The sequence below is a fragment of the Trichosurus vulpecula genome, chromosome 1 (genome assembly GCF_011100635.1).
Source record: "Trichosurus vulpecula isolate mTriVul1 chromosome 1, mTriVul1.pri, whole genome shotgun sequence".
Lineage (NCBI taxonomy): Eukaryota > Metazoa > Chordata > Mammalia > Diprotodontia > Phalangeridae > Trichosurus > Trichosurus vulpecula.
Window position 1 is genome coordinate 442,553,530 of NC_050573.1, and position 23,544 is coordinate 442,577,073.

Sequence of the window (23,544 nt, forward strand, 5' to 3'; positions counted from 1 at the left end):
AATTCTAGTTACTTGAAAACTTGGAGTGAGTTGGGTTTTAGTTGGTTTTAGCTTTGTTTGGAATTATCTAGACTTAGAAGTTCTTTTTTTGTTGTTGCAAAATTCTTAGGTAAATTAAAACTTCTAATTTTGCCCTTCCCTTCCTCTTTTGTATAATAGAAAATGATGTCAAATCTCTACGCTCCATCATCAACCCTCCTATGTCTAAGTAAGTAATTTCATAGATATCAATTATCTGCTTTTATATTCACATTAATTTGTGAGGCTGTGTTTTTCTTCTTGTTTATTCTTTGTTAATTTAGAGAATGCTACAATTTCTATTACTTTTTCCTGACTAGTAATAAACACAAATATGTATCTGAATATCCAGAATACCTGCTATTTGTCTCTCAGTACTTTAATTTTAATAGTGTAGAAATCATCATGTTTTCAAAATTTTAACGGTTTATTTTGTGATCATTTCTATCTAATTAGGAGTAATGTTGTAATGCTACAGTGAGATATATTTTCTTTTAAGCTAAGTATTGCCACCCCTATTGTGCAGATAACATAAAATAGCATACCATTTCATAATTAAATATACATCACTGCTTTAAAAAAGCTTGAAACACTGTATAAATGTGTTATTTCTTATTTGCAATTCCAGTAAAGGCATTCGAATCACCTATTTTAAGTTAATTCATTTAAATGAATTAGTATGTTGTCTAAAATTTTTTTTCTTTAAACAGAATTCGTAACATTGGAATTATGGCTCATATTGATGCAGGCAAGACCACAACCACAGAGAGAATATTGTATTATTCTGGATACACCAGATCTTTGGGAGGTGAGAATGGTTTTCCCATCACAATTAGTTTAAATAAAATTAAAAGTAGTATTGGAAAGTATTTTGATGAAGAAATGCAATAGCTGACCTTTCATCCTTCCCTCAGGGTAGTAAGTTTACGGTCGTTTTACTGAAATATTGATATATTTTTATCCTTTCTCTAGGTTCTAGAGCCTTGACACTGTATTGAACTTAAAGTAATATTTGTACAAAAGAAAAAAATACAGTAATGAAAATTTGAAATTCTTTCTCCATTTTTCAGTGTTTCCTCAAGTGTGTGCTTCAGTGATTTAAGTTTCTCAGGCAAATATACTCCATAAGATGTGGCACAATTGGCACCAAGAGTGTATTACTGTGCCTTTCTTCTCATAGCCCAACTATTACTACAAACTAAACATTTCTGTCTTTTGTCATCTTCGCCTGTTTGATGAATGTGAGAGAAAAATCAAAGTTGTTTTAATGTGTCCCTCCTATTATTAGTGGTTAATAACATTTTTTTTCACTTGGTGGTTGATATTTTGCATTTCTCTTTCTGAAAGCATTCATATGCTTTAACACTTAGCTATTGATGAATAGCTTTGTCTATAAAGTCTTAACAATTCCAACTATATCATGAATATTACGGGAAGAGAAAGAAGCAACATATATTAAGAGTCTACTATGTGCCAGGCAGGCAGCCAGGTGGCACAGTGGAGAGAGCGCTGGCCCTGGAGTCAGGAGGACCTGAGTTCAAATGCGGCCTCAGACACATTAACTGTATAACCCTGGGCAAGTCACTTTACCCTGTTTGCCTCAGTTTCCTCCTCTGTAAAATGAGCTGGAGAAGGAAATGGCAAACCATTCCAGTATCTCTGCCAAGGAAACCCCAAAAGGGGTCACAAAGAGTTGGACATGACTGAAATTCAACAACAGTAACAAAGATGTGCCAGGCACTGTGTTAAGCACTTTACAAAGATTATCTTACTTGATCCTCACAGCAATCTATGTGGGAGGTAGATGTTATTGTTATTCTCATTTCACAGTTGAGGAAACTGAGGAAGGCAGGGTAGGTGACTGCTAGCATCTGAGGTTTGATGTGAACTCAGACTGTCCTTACTCCAGGCCCACCACTGTATCCACTGTCGTCTAGTTATCTTGAATCAGATTTTTATCAGATCTAAGGCAAAGATTTTTGCAGTTAATAATTTTAAAGTATAGCTGAATTGATTTTGTTTATGCAAAAGTTTTTTAATTGTATGTGATTGAAAATTTATTTTTCTCCATTTAATTAATTAAACCAGGTCTTCATGGCTTGGAAGTTGTTTCTCTATATATCATATTATCTTTTATTGATATTTTCTTCGAAGTAATTTAAACTATTTTGTCTTGAGAATACAGAAACGATTGACTAAATTGATGTATGTGTCTTTTTCCTGGGTAGATGTTGATGATGGGGACACAGTGACGGATTTCATGGCCCAAGAGCGAGAAAGAGGCATTACTATTCAATCAGCTGCTGTTACATTTGATTGGAAGGGGTATAGAGTTAATCTCATTGATACGCCAGGTATAGTACAGTTGATACCTTGATACTCCAGGTACAGCAATTCTAACCAGATATAGATATGTTGTTATTAATTTCTGTTACACTTTGAACATTTTATTTATAATCTTTTACTTAGGTCACGTGGACTTCACTTTAGAGGTTGAACGCTGTCTAAGAGTATTGGATGGTGCAGTAGCTGTATTTGATGCTTCAGCAGGTGTAGAGGTAAAAAATACTTTAAAGTAAAATGGAGGCTATTGTGATGCTAAATAAATTGATTAAAGGCTCTGAGAGTTTTAGTATTATTTTCTGTTTGTGGATAGCTCATATAAGTCAAAGTTTTGTTACAAAGTATTGAATAATTTAATTTTTGTATTTAGTCTTAGATGGAAGGGATTCATAAGTTTTTTTAAAGCATAGTACCATTCTGTAGGAAATGTAAAGTTTAGCATAATGAGGTCTGCTTGGCTATCTTAAATTATATTGTGTTACATTTTTAAAGTATAATTTCTCACATTTAGATTTCAAAAGTACATTCATTACGGATCCCCTTCTGTTCTCTGTGCCCAAATAGTTACTTTATGTACAGTTTGAAAGCTACATTATTTCTTCCTTCTTTGTTAATGTTGTGAACTTTGACCTGTAGATGCTATTGCCTTTAAGCTCCCAGTAAAAACCTAGGATGGACACTGATTCTTACCTATCATTTAAAACCCAGCCTAATTGGGATCTCCCCTTGGAAGCTTCTCTTTTCCCTCCAGTCAATGATGACCTTCCTTGTTAAGATATCATGCATCATTATACATCTGCATTGCAAGATTGCCTTGTGGAAAGCACCCTGGTGTACTGAGTCTTAGTTTCCTCCTCTGTAAAGTGAGGAAATAATACTTTTTCCTGCTCATCTCACAAAGCTATCGAGAGGATCAGATGATACAACGTATGCCATATATGTTAAACATAGACTGGTGATTTCTTACATTCTTTTCCTGTCTGTGTTGTCTTGTATCTTACCTAAGTATAGACATTTTAGTCCCCCAGCAGAACAAAATATGTTTGGTAAAAGGAGTTATTTTTTTCTTTTAAAAGAAAACTTCTCCCTCAAAAAATAAAAATTAAAAGTAAAAGAAAACCTCAATGACAGCCTCATTTTCATAGTGCCTCTATTTTTAAATGGAGCCGCCTCTTTCTCTCCCAGAGAGTCATTCCTTGTGACAAAGAGCAAAGCAAGAAGGGAAAAGACCGTCCAATCAAGACATCTGTCCAGTTTGGACAGTGTATGTAGGCCATGCTCATCATCCCCATTTCTGCAAACAAAAGGGGAGGTGCGTTTTCTCTTCTCTTTGGGGCAGCTTTTTTGTTTCTGTCTTTGGTGACCCCAACACTTTGGCACAGCCTATAAACACAATGGACATTTAACATTTATTCATTGAATTGAGAGCTGTTTGAACACGGGACAGAGTTGACTATCATTTGGTGTTGTCTGAGACACTTCACTTAAAAAAAAAGTTGTTGATATCTTTTACTTTCATATTTACATTTCCCTCTATGTCTTCTCCTCTTGCTAGAGAATCATAGCTTAGCTGTCTCACTTTCCAATTGAATGAAGGATCTAGAGCTGGAATAGACCTATCAGAAATTATTTCATCCAATCTCCTGATATTACAGATGAAGAAACTGAGGCCCAGAAAGGCAGTGTCATAGGTAGTAAGTGGCAGAGGCAGAATTTGAACCCAGATCCTTTGATTTCAGAGCCAACGCCCTTTCCACTCTACTTCCAATCTTCCTGTAAGTTTGCTCTTGTCCTTACTCTATATTTGCCAGCTATTTTCTTGTTAAGAGGCACATTTTACTGCCTGCATGATCTTTGCCTCAGTTTTGTGGTGTGCTTGAATAACAGATTTCCAGATTTAGGATGCATTAGGTGCTTTAAGGCAAATAGTAGCCGAAGCACTCTTTGGATGTGTTTTGTTAATTTGTTCATAGGTATTTTCTGTATATGTTTTGATTGTTTTCCCTGGCATTGCTATAGAAGTAAATTGTACAAGTCTGCCTTTCAGGTGGACCATTCTGTGGGGGTAGCTAGGTGGCTTAGTGGATAGAGTGGTGGGCCTGGATCATCTTCCTGAGTTCAAATCTAGCCTCAGACACTTACTAGCTGTGTGACCCTGGGCAAATCACTTAACCCTGTTCACCTCAGTTTCCTCATCTGTCAAACGAGCTGGAGAAGGAGATGGTAAACCATGCCAGTATCTTTGCCAAGAAAACCCCAAATGGGGTCAACAAAGAGTCAGGCATGACTGAAAACTACTGAATAACAACTGATTTTATCACCAAAAGAAGTTGTATATGTATGTCTTCAAGTCTTAATAGACAGTGATGGTTTATGGTATCTGTGGCCATAAAGCTTTATAATAACTCTATACCCAGTAATTTTTAGAGTGAAATTTAGTGCTCACACTAAAAGAGGAGAAAAACAGAAGTACTGATATTTATTATATAGGTGTCTTTATGTTGCATGTTTTCTTTAAACACATACACACACACACACACACACACACACACAAAACAAACCTTGCCAACTGACTTGCTATGAAAATAAGATTTTTAAAAAATTTTTTTAAATTTTTTTAGAATTTAGAATTAAATTTTTTTTCAGAATATGGTGCTATCAGTGAAAAACTTCCTCTGTAAATGCAGAGCACCTATTTTAATACATCTTAGAGTCTTAGAGAGTTGCTTAAAGGTACTGAGAAGTTAAATAATGTATGAGTTCTGAGACTTGAACTCAGATCTTCCCCACTCAGAGGCTGGCTGTCTTTTTCCTATTGACTCTCTTGTGAAAATATAATCTCTAATCCATCTTTCTGTTATTCATTCCATATGATGCTCCAGGTCCTCTAAGATTTTGCTATCAGGCAGTATGAGCATACTTTTCCTTCATATACCAAGCATGTGCTGGTCCCAGAGCAAATGATTGAACCTAGAAGTATATAATGTAACTAAATAGAATAGTCCTAAATTTGTGGAGTGAACTTAATTCTCCCTATATATTAAGTCATCAGAAATTAGAACATGAATTACCTTAGGAAGGTAATGGAACTCTTGGGAAAAGGCTTATTATTTTGCAAATATGGTGTTTGAATGCCTTGGAAGAACAGATTCCTCCCCAAGTGATTTATCACTCTCCCCTAGTAGGACTAATATGTTTTGTTAAACATTTGAAAACTAAGGTAAACTGAGTGGTCCAAGCATGATCATGGTCAGTTTATTAGTTAGGCTATCAGTAACCAATAAATTGGATCTTTGGTCTCTCAATAACCGGAGGCCCCATGGTGGGACTTACTAGCCTTCATATAGATTTGTAAAGTACAGAGTTGGGAGGGTGGGGATGACAATGTGATTGGTTACAGGGTAGCATGGGGATTTTAGACAACATGATTGATTACATCACAGGGCTAGTGCCCATGTGGGGCTAGTAACCACTCCTCTCCAACAGTTAAGAATCGTTTATTGTCTTAAGAGACTCATCCACATCTTGTAATCTTTGCCAGGGGATCAAAACTGCCAGACTTGCTGTGTCATTGGAAGAGACTAAAAACTCTCCTAATTACACAAAGACAAGCAAAGAATGATGACATATCTTTTGGGAATGGTAACAAGTTAGCTTGTTGGATGTAACAAACATATCCAAGAAGTATCCCAGCAGATATGGGTATGAGAGATAATAATATTTCTTTTAAACTACATATTAAGTTAATTCCAAGGAAGAGCTGAATTCCTGAGCTCAACTCAAGGACATTAAAAAGGTGGCTTTAGGCAGATGCAGACTCAATTATAAAATTAATACATCATAAAATCAGTTACATTCTAGAACAATACAGTAGTAATCAATGCAGTAGAAACTTGAGGAACCATTAATTTTGATCTTTTCTTTTTTTTAAATGCTCAGTAAATGTTTATTGAATTGAATAGCCGTATGTATAATTAGCAAAATGATAACATTTTACTCAGTGGGCATGCCAGTGTAGGTGGCAAAATGTAGTGATTCTCTGTTTGATCAGTGTTAGAAAAAAATCTAATTCTGAGTTAAAATTAAATGAACTTATGATTATGACAAAATTATTCCATGCCTGGTAATAAATGTTGTTGTCAAATAAGTTTATATTTTCCATTATCTTTGTATTAGGCACAGACTCTGACAGTATGGAGACAAGCTGATAAACACCATGTACCTCGAATCTGTTTTTTAAATAAAATGGACAAAACTGGAGCAAGGTATTGAAAATACATCTTTGTTAAAATGACAAAATTATTTGGACCTTTAGTGAAGTAGGATTGAAATTTACAATCCGAAACATGTAATTGTTCTGAGGAATCATCATCTATAAATCTTCTTATAATATTTTTTATCTTGTTTTATGAGTAGCTTTGCAAATAATTCAGGACAAATAACAATTTTTAGTAAGTAAGTAGCTCAACATACCTGCTGGTGGGAGTCCCTACTGGTAGTGAAGTGGGTCAGACAGATTCAGGTATAGTTGAGGTGGATTGTTCTTGCCACAGTAGATAGTAGACTTGCTGACTTTTTGTTTTTTATGTAAACATGTGGTCTCTGCAGATTAATTGAAGGCACTTTGGCCATCTTTAGTTCTAGAGGCAGAGAGAGTGAAATATTATTCCCTTTTCTGCTGCCCTGATTATCTGTGAGACAAGCTACTTCTGTCCTGAGCAAATGCTAATGCTTTGTGTATAGATGTTAAGAAATGCACATGGAAAATCAATAGGATACAGCAATAGAATGGTAGTGAAAAAGAAGGTAGTTGCCATCTTGGGACAACCATGGCTCTAGAGGGATAAGAGAGAGAATAAATTTACGAAAACCTGAATCTTTTAGAAACACTAGGTTCAGGAATGGAGGACACTTTAGAATCAGAAGAGACAATGGGTTTTGCAAGGGTGGGGAACCTGTGGCCTCGAGGCCACATGTAGCCTTCTAGGTCCTTGGGTCCTTGGGTGTGACCTTTTGACTGAGTCAAAGCTTTACAGAACAAATCTTTTTATTAAGGGGATTTGTTCTGTGAAGTTTAGATGCAGTCAGAGGGCTGTACTTGAGGACCTAGAGGGCCACATGTCGCCTCGAGGCTGCAGGTTCCCCACTCCTGGTTTAGAGGGTAAAGACCAGAGACTGGAAAGCAGTAGTAACTTAGGGGATTTGACCTAAAGGATGTGGGTCAAGGAAAAAGGGAATATAGTTTAAGGAAATTATGTGGCCAGAGTTAAGGGAAATTTCTGAATGGGAATCAAGGTAGGTAAGGAAAGCTAATCCCACTGTGAATCAAGGAGAAAATCTGAGGCTTACGCAGAAAGGACTTTATTCCCTTAGTGGCCAAAAAGAGCCAAAATGAATACCAATCCTAGATGTCTCTGGATGTAGTTTGTACCCCAAAACATGGACACTCATACTTTATGCTCTCTGTGCAGAAGATGTAGTAGGACAAGAGTCTGAGGGGTGCAGATGGAAGAAGGGGAAGTCTCATCTCCCCTACATAGTAGCATAACAGCAGCAAAACTCTGGCAAACCATCTGTAGTAGACAGACCTCAGGAAAAAAATTGATTTGAGTAGTCGGAAATGTAGTAGTTGATCAGGAGTGATGTGTATAAAACTTTGAGTTAAAGGTACTTAAAGGTATTTACAACATAGAGGAAGATTTGCTAGGGGTCCTTGCACTTCCATGAATATAGTTGGAGAATGTGTGGTTATTTATATTATGGCCAAGCCAAAGCTAGCTTGTGTTGTATTGTATGTGTTGTATTTCTACATGACCTCTACTAGAATTGATATATTTTTAAATGATTTTTGTCACTATTCATAAATCATATTAAAAATACAGTAGTCTTTTAAAAAATTGTTATGCTCAAATTTTGGCCTTTCTGGGATCCTGAGGTGGTGTTCACAATGACTCCTAACTCCCAGGAAGGGGAGACCAAATGTCTACATCCAACTAGGAGATGGAGTAGATGATGGGAGGATGGTAGCAGATGGTATGGTAATAAAGATGCATCTGAATGCCAACATGTCTGTATGCCATCGGTTATCAGCCTCTTAACTATGTGAAAATTGTGTTTGGCCCACCCTGGTTTGTAATAAAAAGGATATGAAATTAACAAACACAAAAGTGATAGATACTAGCTTTGTTCTTGAAATTTGAGACTACTCTCTCTTCTTTAACAACATTTATTGTGTCTCCTATTTAAAAATCACTAGGTCACAAAAATAGAACAGAAAATTTATAAAAGAACAAACAATTTTTTGTCGGGTGTCTTTGTCATCATTGCAGTCTAGAGGGTATGTGGGCAGGTTTATACAAGAGGTGGCCTTTGAATTGATTCTTGAAGGACCTAGGATTTCTTTCAATAGGTGATTATAGGAAATGAGGACATTCAAGGCATTGGGAGTAGCTTGAGCAAAGGCATGAAGATAGGAAAGTATATAGAGGCAACAAAAAATATTCATTTTGGTTGTGTGTGGAACAAAGAAGTGTAGATAAGGCTGGAAGGTAGACTGTATAGACTGGAAAGGGCCTCGAATGCTTACTCTTTATGTAGTCAGGAGCTATCAGTGGGTTTTGAGTAGAGAAGTATTAGCATCAGTTTTCTGTGAATAAGGAAGATTAATTCATTAATAAAGTAAAGCAGGGCTGTCTGAAATGCGATTTATGCAGCCCGCTTACAAGCATAGAAATTTACATCAGTGCTTTAGTAAGTGAAGCCAAGCTACTGTAGAGCTCTCACTAAAATGGCAAATCAAAATATACTGTCTATTGTTTCAATAAAAACCTAGGGTTGGACAGCCCTGAAGTGAGGTATGAATTGAAGGGGGGAAGACTGGTGAGGAGATTCTGTAAGAAAATCCTGAAGGTTCATCTTTAGGTATCAGCATTATATAGTGAAAAGTGATGGTTCTGGAGGTGAAAGACCTGGGTCTGATGCTGCTGCTTTTTAAAATCTTATATTTTACCATATTTTTTTCACATCTTATGTTTTTATATCTCATTCACTTCTGAAATATCTTTCTTTCCTCATCTTTTGAGTGATGATTCACCTGGCTCTACTGCTTGCATGACCTTGGGCAGGTAACTTTCCCTTTATGATCCTCAGTGTCCTCATCTGTAAAGTGAGGATTTGAGCACATGACCTCCTAGTTCTAAATCTGTGAACCTAAGTGCGGGTGTTTAGATGTAGGAAGTTATTTAAAAGGATGTTCTTTAGGAAATTGATAAAAGGAAGTTAGGGCCAGGTATGTTGTGGCACTTGCCTGTACACTCTGCCATGGAGAAGGCTGAGGCTGGTAGGTGGCATGAGCTCTGGAATTCAGAGCTGCAGTTGGGCTCTAGCTGATCTGGTGCCAGCATTGCATCTGGCACCAGTGTGGGGAGCCCTTGGGAGGAGAGAGCCCCCAGGCTGCCTGAAGAAGGGCAGGTGCTGACATAGGTCAGAAGCTTCTGTTTCCATTCTGGGTGGGGAGAGCCAGTATGTTAGAGAAACTGGAAGGCGAGAGGAAAATTATGGATTACTAAAATTGTGTGCGACCAAAATTTTTAAGTCATCTTGAGCTGAGTTTACTGATTATGTAACCTTTTTCTTTGTGACTGTTCTACCTCCCACAGTTTTAACTATACTGTTGATAGCATCAGAGAGAAGTTGAAGACAAAACCTTTGCTTTTACAGGTAAACTGGTTGACTTAATAGCAACAGATTATTAAAAATAACATTGGGGGCACATCTGTGGAGGGCCCGGACTGTGCACCACTGCAATTCTAGTTGAATGCTGATCTAATAATGTTAATTTCTTGTTTGCAGTTGCCAATTGGTGAAGCAAAAGGTTTCAAAGGACTAGTTGATGTTGTGACTATGGAAAAAGTTATTTGGAACACTGTATCTAATTCTGATGATGGAAAACAGTTTGTGAGAGAGCCCCTTACAGAATTGAACGATCCTGAATTGCTGAAGGAGGCCAAGGAAGCAAGAAATGCCTTAATTGAACAAGTAAAGTAAATATGCTTGGTGCTTAATTATATGAACTATTCAGGAGCTTTTAAAAGCCTTTATTTCATAATTATGGGAGAGGAGAAATGCAGTCTGGATTGTTCTTCCTATGTAGAATTTTAATAAGCAAGATTGCTAGTATTTATAGTGGCAGTCTGCAAAGAACAAAATATTGTACTACTCAAGTAAAGAAGTCTAGTTATTATCTCACAAGATTATTTAAGAACCTGCAATTTCAACTTTGCAGCAGGACAATTAGTTCTAAATCTAGGCTGAGAACTTATGTTTTCACAAATTATACTTTGTGGTTAACTTTACAGCTCTTGGTAAAATTTGTCATTTTCAAAAAAGTTAATAGTAATCAAGACTCATGCTTTAAACATTTGAGGAGTAAATTTAAAATTTGTATTTGTTATCTACCAAGTAATGTTATTGTAATGTGTGGAGAGATGAAAAATATATACATATCTATTATGTTTAATATATGACCCTGGCCTCCAAGAAGCTTATGGGGGAGGCAAGGTGAAAAATGAAATAATGATTGAGTGGGATAAGATGCTTATTGTGTGCTGTAGAAAACATCAAGTTAACATTGACTAAATGCCAAATTGAAGTAACAATGGTACAGAAATGCACATTAGTTTCTGTCGTAGATATTGGTGCTAAAAGACTTCTGTTTCCTTCTCCCTTCAGACTATTTGACTCAGAATTTTTAAGTTCACCTTTTGAACATCAGTTGTTTTATCAGAAAACTGAAGCATTTTCCTTATATTTCACAAAAGAAATTAACTATGATAAGATTTGAGCTACTTAATTTTCACGTCTATTTAATATTTATCAACCACTATTTGGTAAACATTCACATCTTTTAAAATATTTTCTTTTAATGCAGAATCATGGTGAAAATAGGAGGGATTTTTTTGGGGAGTTTGTTTTTTAATGCAGCATAATGTGCTTATTTGATTGCCTTGGGAATCTGGAAGACATTCAGAATATTTTAGACTCGATATAAAAACTTACTACAATAGAAACAAAATCCACCATTATAGCTTTTCAGAAAAAATCCTTAAACAGTTCATTAGATTGTTAACATTAAAGCTACCATTTGGACTACCTTTTATTATTTTCTAGGATACTATGAATAGACATTAGCTACTGGGATTTAACTAACCATAAGCTTAGGAAAACAGTAATATTTCTCCCGATTTTAATTCCCTTTAATTGTTTTTCTGGTTTCTTATCCTTTCTCTTAACCATTTTTGATATGAAGATACATATCTATCTGTGAATCATTTGCATTCATTAACAAAGTACTTAGTAAAGCTAAAAAAAAAACCAGATGGAAACTATTGCAAAGAAAATATCACCAGAAGTGACTTTTTGCAGCTATGAATGTGTGGCAGGAACTCTCAATTTGGAATCAGAAGAGTCTGAGTAATGGACGTGCGGCCTTGAGTAAGCAAGCGATTGAACCGGTATTTCTGTTTACTCATGTACAGAGTGAAGACGTGAGACGAGTTGACTCTCATGGTCCCTTGTGTTGTTATTGTTATTGTTCGCTTACGTCCTACTCTTTGTGATCCCATTGTCCGTGGGGTTTTCTTGGCAAAGATCCTGGAGCGGTTCTGCCATTTTCTTCTCCATTGTGTCCCCATTTTACAGATAAGGAGCTGAGGCTAATATGGCCACACAGCTACTAAGTGTCTGAGGCTGGATTTGAGCTAAGCTCTGACTCCAGGCCTGGTGCTCTATCCACTGCACCACCTATGACAAAGCTAATGCGCTAAAAGTTTACAATCCTGTTAAATATCCAACAGGTGGCTGTTTGCTATTTTGCTTTTATGGCATTGGAACTTCTGTTTGTCTCGACGAAAGATTTTTTTTCTCTCAGTAATACGCATTTTATTATATTTAGGTGTAAGTAGCTCTACTTGATGGGAATGTACTGATTCATTTCTGTTGCAGGTTGCAGATCTGGATGACGAGTTTGCTGACCTAGTTTTAGGAGAGTTTATTGAAAATTTTGATTTGTTACCAGCCGAAAAGGTAAAGTAGATCATTTAACTGCTGCGATTGATTAGAGTTAGCTTGCTTTATTTGTGTGCTAATTTCTTGTACCTTGCATAACATCAACAAATGTCTAAAAACCAAACAGATTCAAAACAAATCTACTGCTTATAAACTTAAAGGATGCTGATGATGGTGTTGACGATGACGATAATCTTCTGTACTTGAGGTGCTGAATCTATGGATATTAGGAGTTGAGCTGTAGAGATCATGTGAGTTCTTAGAGAAGGGATAGTGTCTTATTCGTCTTTGTCTTTTGTAAAACACCTGCACAGTGCATTGTAGTAGTAAATGCTAAATAAATATTTGTATACCTTAGTGAAAAAAAGTACTAGACCTGGAATCAAGATACCTGGGTTCTAATTCTAGCCCTAATTGGAAAGATCTGAGTAACCATGAGCCTTATTTTCTTTATCTGTATAGTAGGGAAGATGGTAATACGTGAGAAGAGCACTTTATAAACCTTGGAGGTCTGTATGAATGCAACTCGTGATAACACAAGTTTTATTCATTAAATACTTTACCCAACCTTTGCAACTTTTTTGCTTTCAAGGAAAAGTTTTAAAAGATTCTAGGAAGAAATCTCAGAACATAAATTTATCTCAGCAAATTAATTACTGGATTTTCAAGCTAATGTTAAAATGATTTTTCATTTAATAGTTATTCTGAAGGTTTTAAACTCTAAACTTCTTGCTGTTTTATGTATTTGTTTTTAAATTAGCTGAACAAGAGGACGGGAAATCATGCTGCTGGTTTCAATCAGCCGTAACATTGACAGATTTCATTGAGCTTCCTCTTTACTCTGATTTGCTTGGTGCTTCCCATGTGAGCTTGGCAACCTTCGTGTTTCTTGCTCTTAGTTTCTTGAAACCAAGTGTTACCAAGAGCTGTTTTTGAAATGGCAATGTGTAAAATGAGGAATGAAGACAAACCCATAATAGAATCATTGATTTGGAGCTGCAAAGGGACAGTAGAGGTCACCTAGTCCAGAGGTGTCACCCATGCGGCCCACAACATTTCAAGCATGGCTGAACCAAACTAAAATGTATCGGGGAAATATTTTACAAGATAAATAAAAGTACAGTAAAACTTAAAGAACGCTAATATGTGATTTTCTAAGTCAATATGCAGCCCTCAGAGATTCTTACATGTGGCTTAACAGCCTTCATTTCTGCTTGACGCCACTGACCTAGTCCATTTGTAATTCAAAGATTGAATCTAGGTCTCCAGATTTGAAAGAATCTTTAATCCAGTTTTGATTGCATGAACTTAGAGAGTTGTAAAAGAAAATTTTTCTTTTTCTTTCATTTTTTCTAAATGTCACCTGTGGCGATTTATTTCTTATAACTTTTTCATTCTTAAAGTTAGCTGTATTTTCTTTTGATTTTTGGGTTGTTGCCTTTTTTTTTTAAGAACATGGTATATTTGAAAAAGATAAAAGAGAAGGGTAGTTACTTAGTTTAGGGGAAATAGAGTCCTTGTTCTGTCCACTTATTCTGTCCTTTATTTTGAGAGACAAATTTATTCCATTTCATTGTTTTAAAAAACACTTTATTCATTATGAAATAGAAAATCATGAGCAAACACGACCATTTATATGCCCAAAGGAGGCCAGAAAATGGCGATTGTACATGAAACCATGAATTCTCTGCATACAACTTGTTCCTTTTAATAATATACATTAAATTTAACACATTGGACCAGCATTTCCCTGTTTGTGTCCTCCTTTGAACATCATTCTGGTTGTTTTGGGGCATTTTTAAATGTTTCATTGATACTCTTTTCTTCTCTTTCTTGCATTTTTTTTCTATCCTTCTCACTAACCTGCTGTATCTCTGTCCTCCAACTGTGGCAAATGAAAACCCATCCTCTTAACAAAGTCAAGCAAGACAAATTTGTATTTGTGTACGCTTGTTTGGAAATGGTTTGTTCTGATAAATGTATGAATAAATCCAAGCTAAGTGCAAACTGCTTTTCTTGTGTATTCTTTGTAGTTACAACATGCGATACGTAGAGTAACTATGGCTCAGAGAGCTGCCCCTGTGCTCTGTGGAAGTGCCCTGAAGAATAAAGGGGTCCAGCCCTTATTAGATGCCATTACTATGTACCTGCCTTCTCCTGATGAGTGCAACAATGAATTTATGTAAGTAAAAATGAAAGTATGTTTTTAATTGTTTAACTTATAAGAAAGAAATGAAAAATGATAGTTTATTTTTTTAACTTTAGCTACTACAGTTACTCTTTCTAAATAAAAAAATCAATACAGTCATAACTTCTTAGAACTAGAAGCAATCATCTCACCCAGCCCTTACAATTCAAAGATGAGGAAACTAGGGGAAGGATCTGCTGGAGCAGGTGAGAGAGGATGAGATCCAGGAGACATGTAAAGGAGTGATATCAGCAGCAGGAAGGGCACCTTATCCTCAGAGATTAGAATGAAAGAGATAGTGGAGGTTGACGTTGGAGGGATGAGGAAAGAAGAGGAAGCTTTTGGGGAGTGGCCTTGTGTTTGGAGGGTGAAGTATGAGGCTACGTCCTCACTGACAGAGTTGCTGAAGGTGATGCTTAGACACCTTCTTGGAGGAGAGCTCTCTAGGCTGTGTTTTGCTCTTCTGAGTCGAATGTTTTTTTGGTAATGACTGAACACAAGCTGGGCTATCAAGTTAAGATGAATCAGTAAAGGTGAGATGAGAAATCAGTTGACTTTGAAGTTAAGGTGACTTAAAAGAAACCGTCCTCATAATCAGCCTGGTGGATGAAGAATGCCCATTGCCCATATTAAAACATAGGTTTAATGGGCAGCCCACAAGCCAGCTCATTGGTATATGTGGCATAGTCACTATAGATACACAGTGAACTGAGTCCAGAATTAAGTTTAAAGAAGTATGGGCTGAACCAAATTTGGGAAATTATCAAATTTTTCAAAATAAATTTTTCTTGATGCCTTTTTACATAGCTTTACTTTCCCTGTGTCCTTCCTCCCCTGTCATGGAGTGTCATTTCACTTAACGAGGAATTTTTTTTAAATGAGAAAAAGGAGAGGAAAGCAATCATCATAACTGATCAATATTGAAAAGCCTCTGTTCCACACCCATGGGTCTTCCACTTCTGCAGAGGAGTTGGGGGGAGGTGTCTTCTAATTTCTTTGGGGCCAGACATGTTTTTTGTAATTCTTGTACAGTACCTTTAGTGATCCTGTACTGCTCTCTGACCTAAAGAAAATGTTTTTGACATTGACACATAAAACTGTCCTGTTATATGTTGTGTTTTGCAAATCATGAAGCATATTCCCAAGGTATATGAATTGCAAGTGACTGAAAGTCTTCAGTGTATCACCAATGGTAATTTGACTGTAAGAAGTAGCATAAAAGATACCGTACAGGAAACATGCACTTGAGAACAGAGGTAGGTGGGTCATGTAGCCAGAGCAAGGGATAGCAGAGTCACAATGGACACTGGTGTCCGTGGAATGTGAAACAGCTTTGAGCTTATTTTGAAAATAGATTTCTGACTGCCTTTAAAAGGAATACTTTCAGCATAGATTTCTTCTGTATATATTGATATATACAAACCTTCATCTTCTTAAATTCCATTTCCAAATCAGGTACTGAGATGTTAGAATACAAATATACTCAAAATGATGATAGGTCTCTGTATAGATGATCAGTCTGTCCTTCCAGTTCCATCTGTAAATAGCTTGGCTTAATTGAATGTCACACCAAGCTTTCTGCTGACTTATTTTATCCTCTCTTTTGTGGAGCAATGTTTATAATTTTCCATTCTCTTTCTTTAAACTGGTGTTGTCCTTGGCTATCAGCTTTTCTCCACTTAGTAGTTAGATGAAATATTAATGCCAGTTAATAGAGTTTCCAGGCCATTTGGAGCACTTATTTTCCATATTTTAAACCTCTCAGAATATTCATTTTGTTAGGTTGGAGCTATGTCTTGTCATCCTTACTTTTCCTTCTAATTTGGTATTAACTTTGACTTTTGTTCTCACCAAACAATAATATTTCCACACACAGTTTACTATAAAATAACTTTAATGTATTTAGCTAATTTTCACTTTTTGTAATATTCAGTCTTTAAACATGTTCAGCATTTAAACATTTGCAGCATTTTTGAAGTTCCCTCTTTTTTCTCCCTATGGTTAAAAAAACAGGTTAGTAAAAACATGGTGATTTTGAGGAACGGAGCATTAAGCATATTTATCAAAGCAAATAATTTCTACTTACCCCTCCCCACCCAGCTTTAATACTACTTTGATGTTGGAATCTGTTTTTACTCTTTTCAGTCTGAAAGAGGAAGAGATCAAGAATTTCACCTACTTAATACTTACTTCCTGTATCCCACCACTCTAGGTAAAGGGGAAGGGCAGAGTGGAGGTACTAGCAGTTATGGCCTAGGGATGCAGGTGGCTGGCTGGCTAGGAAGTGATCACAGTTGCTTCAGGAGTAGAGAACTTCTGGATTTGGTTCTGGATTTCACAGACTGTATGGTAATATTAAGGGGGGATGTTAGTAGCAAGCATTCCCATCACCTGTGGTGCAGGTCTCCTTTATCTTCTCCTCACCCCAAAGAAGGACAATTGTAAGTCCAAACTTCTTTTTTTTTTTCCCACTGTGTCCATGTAGCAAGAAGTAGTAGAAACCAGGCTGTCAGTGCCTTCTCATTAACCTCATTAAATTGGTCAGTTCTTCAACGCAGTGGGAAGTGGGGAGATTTCTCACTTGTTGAAGAAAGAATGCTATACACTTAGGAGCCGTCTGACTAATTTTATAAACCCTTTAAAGATAAAATGTTTGATACAACAAACATTTCCGAACACTCAAGCGCAAAATATACTCTCTCTAAAGTTATGTGTTCTTTAATTTTGGTGATAACATTGGCTATTGTATTTGACCAGAATTTTGTTTCCTCTTAATGTTGACTTTATGTTGTTGCCATTTTGGATACGCTGTTTTGACTCTTCACTCTTCAGTTCATAGTGATCTATGTTTCTTGAAATTCTTCATATTTGTAATTTCATATGGCATAGTAATAATTCATTTCGTTCATGCAACATAATTTGTTCAGAATTAGGAGGGTTCTTGTTGAATTTTTCACAAAATCTCTCTGCTTTACCCTCTATAGTTGATTTTGCTGACCAGGAATCAGTTATGTTTATATTTGCTTATGGTCATCACGAGTACTGCAGGGCAACATCAACAAGTGTCACATGCATGGCCTTTCTCTTAGCTGTAACTTTTTTTGTCTTGTCTTTCATTTATAGCATCATGAATGTGGTTCAGTTTCTCCCATTATGAGTCATTTCATTAGTTGTTGGTCAAAGACCTCCCATTTAGCATATCAGCAGTTGATGCTTATATTTAGTACCCTTTTCCTCCTTTTTTGGACACTCAGGAGAAATTGACCTAGACATTTATATAGGAAAAGCCAAGTGGATAAAGAATGCGCGTTGCCCAAATTATGACATGCCATTGGATGGGCAGCGCATTGAGTTGGTCAGTATGTGCACAGGCACACGTGTGTGCGCGCACATGCATGCGTGTGTGTGTGTGTGTGTGTTTTGAACAAACTCTACAGATGGACACTGAACAAAGTTGAATAATATAGAATGAGAACAAGTTAGTTAATTTGTGAATTTTGTGCACTTTCATTGATCCCAAGATGCTTCTTGCTATAAAACCCATCTTTTCAACCTTAGTATGCAGTATATCCCTTGTGATACACTACATTGTTACCAATCATGGAATACCACAGTCTCTGGAGAATCAAAATTGTGGGTGGCCTAAAGGAATTAGAAAAAACACATGCTGAGTATGAGGGACATTTCCTCACTTCCCACCAACCGCCCCCCTTGTGGGAACCTTTGGCTTCTCCACCATGTCCCCAGTGAACTCCTCACTGGGAAGTCTCCTCAGCTTACAAGATCCAGTCAGCCTTGTTCCTCATACCTCATCAGTACCTTCTGCCTCCGATTGGAGGGTGGTGCCATGGATGGGAACAGATAGGATACATCTCACTCCCCACTCAGCTTCACTCTTTGTAAACTTCTTTGATTTCTCTGGCAGTACTCATGGTGGATTTCTTGGTTTCACCACCTCCATTCATATCTTCTTTCCTCCCCTACCCCTCTTTCAACTTTTGTGTGTGTGTATGTGTGTGATCTTCCCTCATTAGACTGTGTAAGCTCTTGGAGAGCAGGGATTGTGTTTCTTTTTTATAATTATATCCCCAGCACTTAAGGCAGTGCCTAGCACATAGTAGTCACTTAATCAATGCTGCTGACTGACTGAAGTAGGCTATGTAGTACATTATCAAAGATCAATGGCTTACTAGATGTGATATTTTAAACCGGGGGTGGGGAGGGACTTACAGCCTCAAGGCCACATGTGGCCTTCTAGGTCTTTGGGTGCAGCCTTTTGACAGAGTCCAAGTTTTACAGAACAAATCCTTTTATTAAGGGGATTTGTCCTGTGAAGTTTGGCTTTAGTCAAAGGGTCACACTTGAGGACCTAGAGGGCCACATGTTGCCTCAAGGCCTCAGGTTCACTACCCCTGTTTGAGACATTCTTTAGGACATGCATGATTTGATGAAGAGGTGAGATGGTAACGGATAGGAGTAATAATTGTGGTGGTATCTACGAAATACCTAAATGCTTCCACTGTGATTTAGTGGAAGGAGCACCAACTGGAGTAGAAGGACCTGGGTTCAAATTAGACTCCTCATGTCATCTTTGGCAAGTTGCTTCACCACCTTGGCCTCCCTCCATTTCCTCATCTGCAAAATAAGGGGACTGAACCAGATATCTCTGAGATCCCATCCCACCCTTTGTAATCAGTGGAGGAGCCTTGTATTTGGAAATAAGTGGCAGAGAATCTATGCACATATTAGGAAGAACAGCGATGAATAGTGCTCTTTATTACAAGAAACAGGAGTCTTTGGTCACTGTGATGAACAAAATAGAGGGGATAATGGTGCAAATTGGAGAATATTTGTAAAATCTGGCTACAAGCAAGTTTCAAGTCATATGGTTGGGGTTATGTTGTCCCCTTATTGTTTTTATTTTATAGGCAGTGGTATAAAGATGACTTGTGTGCCTTGGCATTTAAAGTTCTCCATGACAAACAGCGTGGGCCTCTAGTTTTCATGCGCATTTATTCTGGTACAATGAAACCCCAATCAGCCGTCCATAACATTAATGGAAACTGCACGTGAGTGAAATCTCTGATTGTTACTTAAAACCGTGTTAATTTCCTTGAGAGTATAGTACTAACACAAGTCATTGATTTACAGAGAGAGAATAAGCCGCTTACTATTGCCTTTTGCTGACCAGCATATAGAAATCCCTTCTCTGACAGCAGGCAATATTGCCCTAACTGTTGGACTTAAACAGGTAAGTAAATGACTGGTTTCTCTCAGAAAAATTGACTTCCTGCAGCAACAGTGTAAATGTTTGTTAAATTATCTTTAGCCTTGAGTTTATATAAAATATTAAAAGCCTATAGTGTTTTTCATTTTAAAATTTAGTTTCTAAAATTAAAATACTGTGGAGAGCTGCTTTTTAAATAAAATTTTGGGTGAGGTTGAAGCTAAGGATACATAAGGACAAATTCACACTTTTATCATTACTTCATCTTTATGTTAAGTTCTTTAAGATATTTCTAAGTAAAGCTAAATTTTAAAGGATTATAGTTATCTCTCTAGCTTGATCAGTAAGAGTATTCTAACCAAAAAACTGTTTTGGATAACAGACTATAAATGTGTGTAGCGTATATAAATGACCAGTTTTCAAGTACTTCACTAAAGTAGTACTTCCCTCTTCCTTCCCCCCTTTGAGGTTATTCATTGATTCTAGAAAAAAAGTTCATATTAGAAGGTACTTCCCTAGCAGCCTTGATTAGGGTCCAGTTTTGATACTGTTGCCAAAAAGCATCTGTAATGGCAGCATTTTGTGGCACTAACACTACATATATAATCTTGGATGAACCTTCCTCTGGAAGGACTGTAGAAATAAATACAAATGAGAGCCATAGCTTTGAAGTGTAAAATTGGGGAAGAGCTATCCCATGTACAACATTAGCTATTCCCGTAGATTCTGGAGACTGAAAGAAATAAATTCTCTGTGTAATAAAAACAGGCAAATATTACTAAAATATTTGTTAAACAAAGTGGTAACCATGAATTCTGACTTCATTCTATTCAGTTCCCTATTGTCTCTGTGCCTGTTAATGGTACCATTATTCTTCAGTCACCTTTGCTGGGAGTTGTGGTACCTTCCTGCCATATAGCCAAGTAGTTCTGTCTCCCTTTCTGTCATCTTTCTTATCCACTTCTTCTTATCTGTTTCTTATTCATTCTCCTTTCCATTCTTATCTACACACACACACATGCACACGCACACGCACATGCACACACACTGCCACCACTCTAGTTTGTGCCCTTACTACCTTTGTTCTTGATTTTTACAGTAGTTTTTCACCCTTTTAACTTGACTTCCTACATCCACACCCCCACACCTCCCAACCCCTTTTCTTTTATCCATCTTATACACAGAAGCTAGAGTAATCTTTTTAGTGGACAGATCTCTTCATTTTGCCCAGAATCCTTGTCCCTAAAGTATGTCTTGCATATTCCCTGTTCTTATAACTCTGACTAGATTACAGACTCTTGGAGTGCATGGACCAAGTGCTAATAAACATTTGTTGAATGGTTAGGTATTAAACTGTGGAATTCTATTCAAAAAACATTTAAGTGCTGAAATATAATGTGCCGACTGCTAGGATTGGCAAAAAGTAAATAAGATGCTGTCACTTAGGATGTTCTCCCAAGGACATAATAGACTTAATAGAAAAAAACCTCTAATAATTCTTGAGAAAAGGGGAGTTCGTAGAGTAACAATCATTTTTTGGGAAACTCAGATCAACTTTGAAAAGAAAATATCCCTATTTCACAGATTATAAGGGTATCAGCACCAGAGGCTGTTTTTCCTCTACTGTAGTGTTAACTTCTTACAACTATAAACAAATAAAATATTTAAGTGACATATCTACAAATGGATTTTTCAAATATATATAAATAACTTTTATAAATATAGACGTGTGAACATAAGTTAAAAAATACAGCAGCTTAGTCATCTGTCTACTAGAATTCTGGTTAGCAGAATTTTTTGTACTGACTGTAGTAGTCACAGAATAGCTCACCTATCTGGGAAACTGTTTCTTAATCATCAGCTTATATGATTACCTTCTACATAGTAGGTACCTAAGATAAATTTATTGAATTTAATTGACGAGTTCAGGACTTAGGTTTCCTTATTTTTGTTATGTGAATTTTCCTGAATCTGATGTTTTGTTTAGTTATTCTTACAACTTTCATAATTGTAAGGGAGACAGTTGACCATAGTCTTGTAGGTGTGTACTGTTAGATAAATGTCATTAAACACTGTTGAGGGATTTCATTCAACAGAATAGGTGTTTTAGGGTTATTTAAATTTTGATATTCCATTCTCATGATTTTTTAGAAAAAAATCCTAAAGAGTAGAAATATTTCCTGGTAGAGTATATTACTTAAAAAAGACAATATGGTAGTAGAATGGAAAGAGCCTGGACTATGAGGCTAAATTCTTGCCTCAGCTCTACCATTAACTTGCTTCGTGACCTTAGGTAAATTACTTAGTCTATTTGGGCCTCAGTTTCCCAATCATAAAATGTGGAAATTGAACCTGATGATCTCCAAGGTTTTTCTGGCCATAATCCACTATTATGTTTGATTTGTCTAGACAGAAAGAGTATACCATAGCAAATTTGATTTGTAGGCAATTTTTGTGCATATGTTTCCTGTGATATGTGTTTTTAAATATTCATCTAATTAGATCCCCACATAAGACATTTTGGGTAAAATCTCATTCCTTAACTCTGACACTTTGATATTTACTTTGTGTGCATGTTGTTTCTCCCTGATAGCATATAAGCTCTTCAAGGGCAGGGACTTTGTCGTTTTTTGTCTTCCTGTCTCCAGTACCTGACACAGGCGTCTGATAAACTTTTTAACAGAATTGGACCAGTTTTACTACACAGAGAGATATGTTAAAAACTTATAGATCTTTTGTTTCTGATATTGCAGGATGTCCCAAGGCATTTATTCATTTTCCATGTTTCTTTTTCACGTAAGCCAAGTGTTCGCTGACCTTACTACTCAGGAAAAGATTTCAAGCAAGACACAAAGTTTACCCTTAGTTGATACAGCTTTTGGCTTTACTGATGCCATACAAACCAATATTAATGGATGTAACTGCTCTCAGAGAGTCAGATATGTCCACAGATTGCCTGACCACAAGATAGCCTACAAATATTAGGGGTTGTACAGTTCAAATTGAATTAGACTAAAGAAGCTGGAGCCCTTTGCCAATGTGCCAGCTGAGAATATACTTTGAACACTTGTGACTAGATCAGATAAAGCTAAACACAAAGGTTAGTAGAATTCTTTGGAAATGAGACTGTACTTGTGGATGAATGTTCATTAACCATTGGCTACATGTACCTGCATGTTGTTCTTCCCCCTCCTCTAGGTGAAGGAGCTTCATCTAATGACTCACATCACTAAGTCATGATGCATGATTTTTGGTTATTTTGCAGACTTCCACTGGGGATACCATTGTTTCATCCAAGTCCTCAGCATTAGCTGCAGCCCGTAGAGCTGGAAGGAATGAAGGAAAGATACACAGGAAAAACATGGAAACAGGGAGCCTTCTGTTGGCAGGGGTGGAGATTCCAGAACCCGTCTTTTTTTGTACCATAGAGCCCCCCTCAGTAGCCAAACAGCCAGGTATAGATGCAATTGTTGGTATAATTGGCTCTGATGATTAATGTGAGACACTGGGTATTTCCTATGTAGGTTTAGATATGGTGCGGCTATAAATATTTTCATGTGTAAAACATATTTGATTCTGAAATTTCTTGGGATTAGTCTTTTTTCTTTAAACTTGGCCAGCTGTTTTACTCATTTGATTATTTTGCATGGTGCATTTAAAGTCATTTCTTCCATTATTGCTGACTTCTTTATTTATGCATTTG

General features: G+C 36.7%; 1 protein-coding gene across 1 annotated transcript in view; it reads left to right on the forward strand.

Moving 5' to 3' along the window:
* Positions 1 to 23,544, forward strand: part of GFM2 (GTP dependent ribosome recycling factor mitochondrial 2) — a 42,185-nt gene that overhangs the window by 6,712 nt on the left and 11,929 nt on the right. Inside the window, exons 4-15 of the mRNA XM_036763581.1 lie at positions 160 to 208; positions 729 to 826; positions 2,247 to 2,372; positions 2,488 to 2,576; positions 6,538 to 6,626; positions 10,020 to 10,080; positions 10,213 to 10,398; positions 12,364 to 12,444; positions 14,460 to 14,608; positions 19,543 to 19,683; positions 19,766 to 19,865; positions 23,107 to 23,296. Of these exons, the coding sequence (XP_036619476.1) occupies positions 160 to 208; positions 729 to 826; positions 2,247 to 2,372; positions 2,488 to 2,576; positions 6,538 to 6,626; positions 10,020 to 10,080; positions 10,213 to 10,398; positions 12,364 to 12,444; positions 14,460 to 14,608; positions 19,543 to 19,683; positions 19,766 to 19,865; positions 23,107 to 23,296 (1,359 nt within the window). The remainder of the gene's footprint in view (positions 1 to 159; positions 209 to 728; positions 827 to 2,246; positions 2,373 to 2,487; positions 2,577 to 6,537; positions 6,627 to 10,019; positions 10,081 to 10,212; positions 10,399 to 12,363; positions 12,445 to 14,459; positions 14,609 to 19,542; positions 19,684 to 19,765; positions 19,866 to 23,106; positions 23,297 to 23,544) is intronic.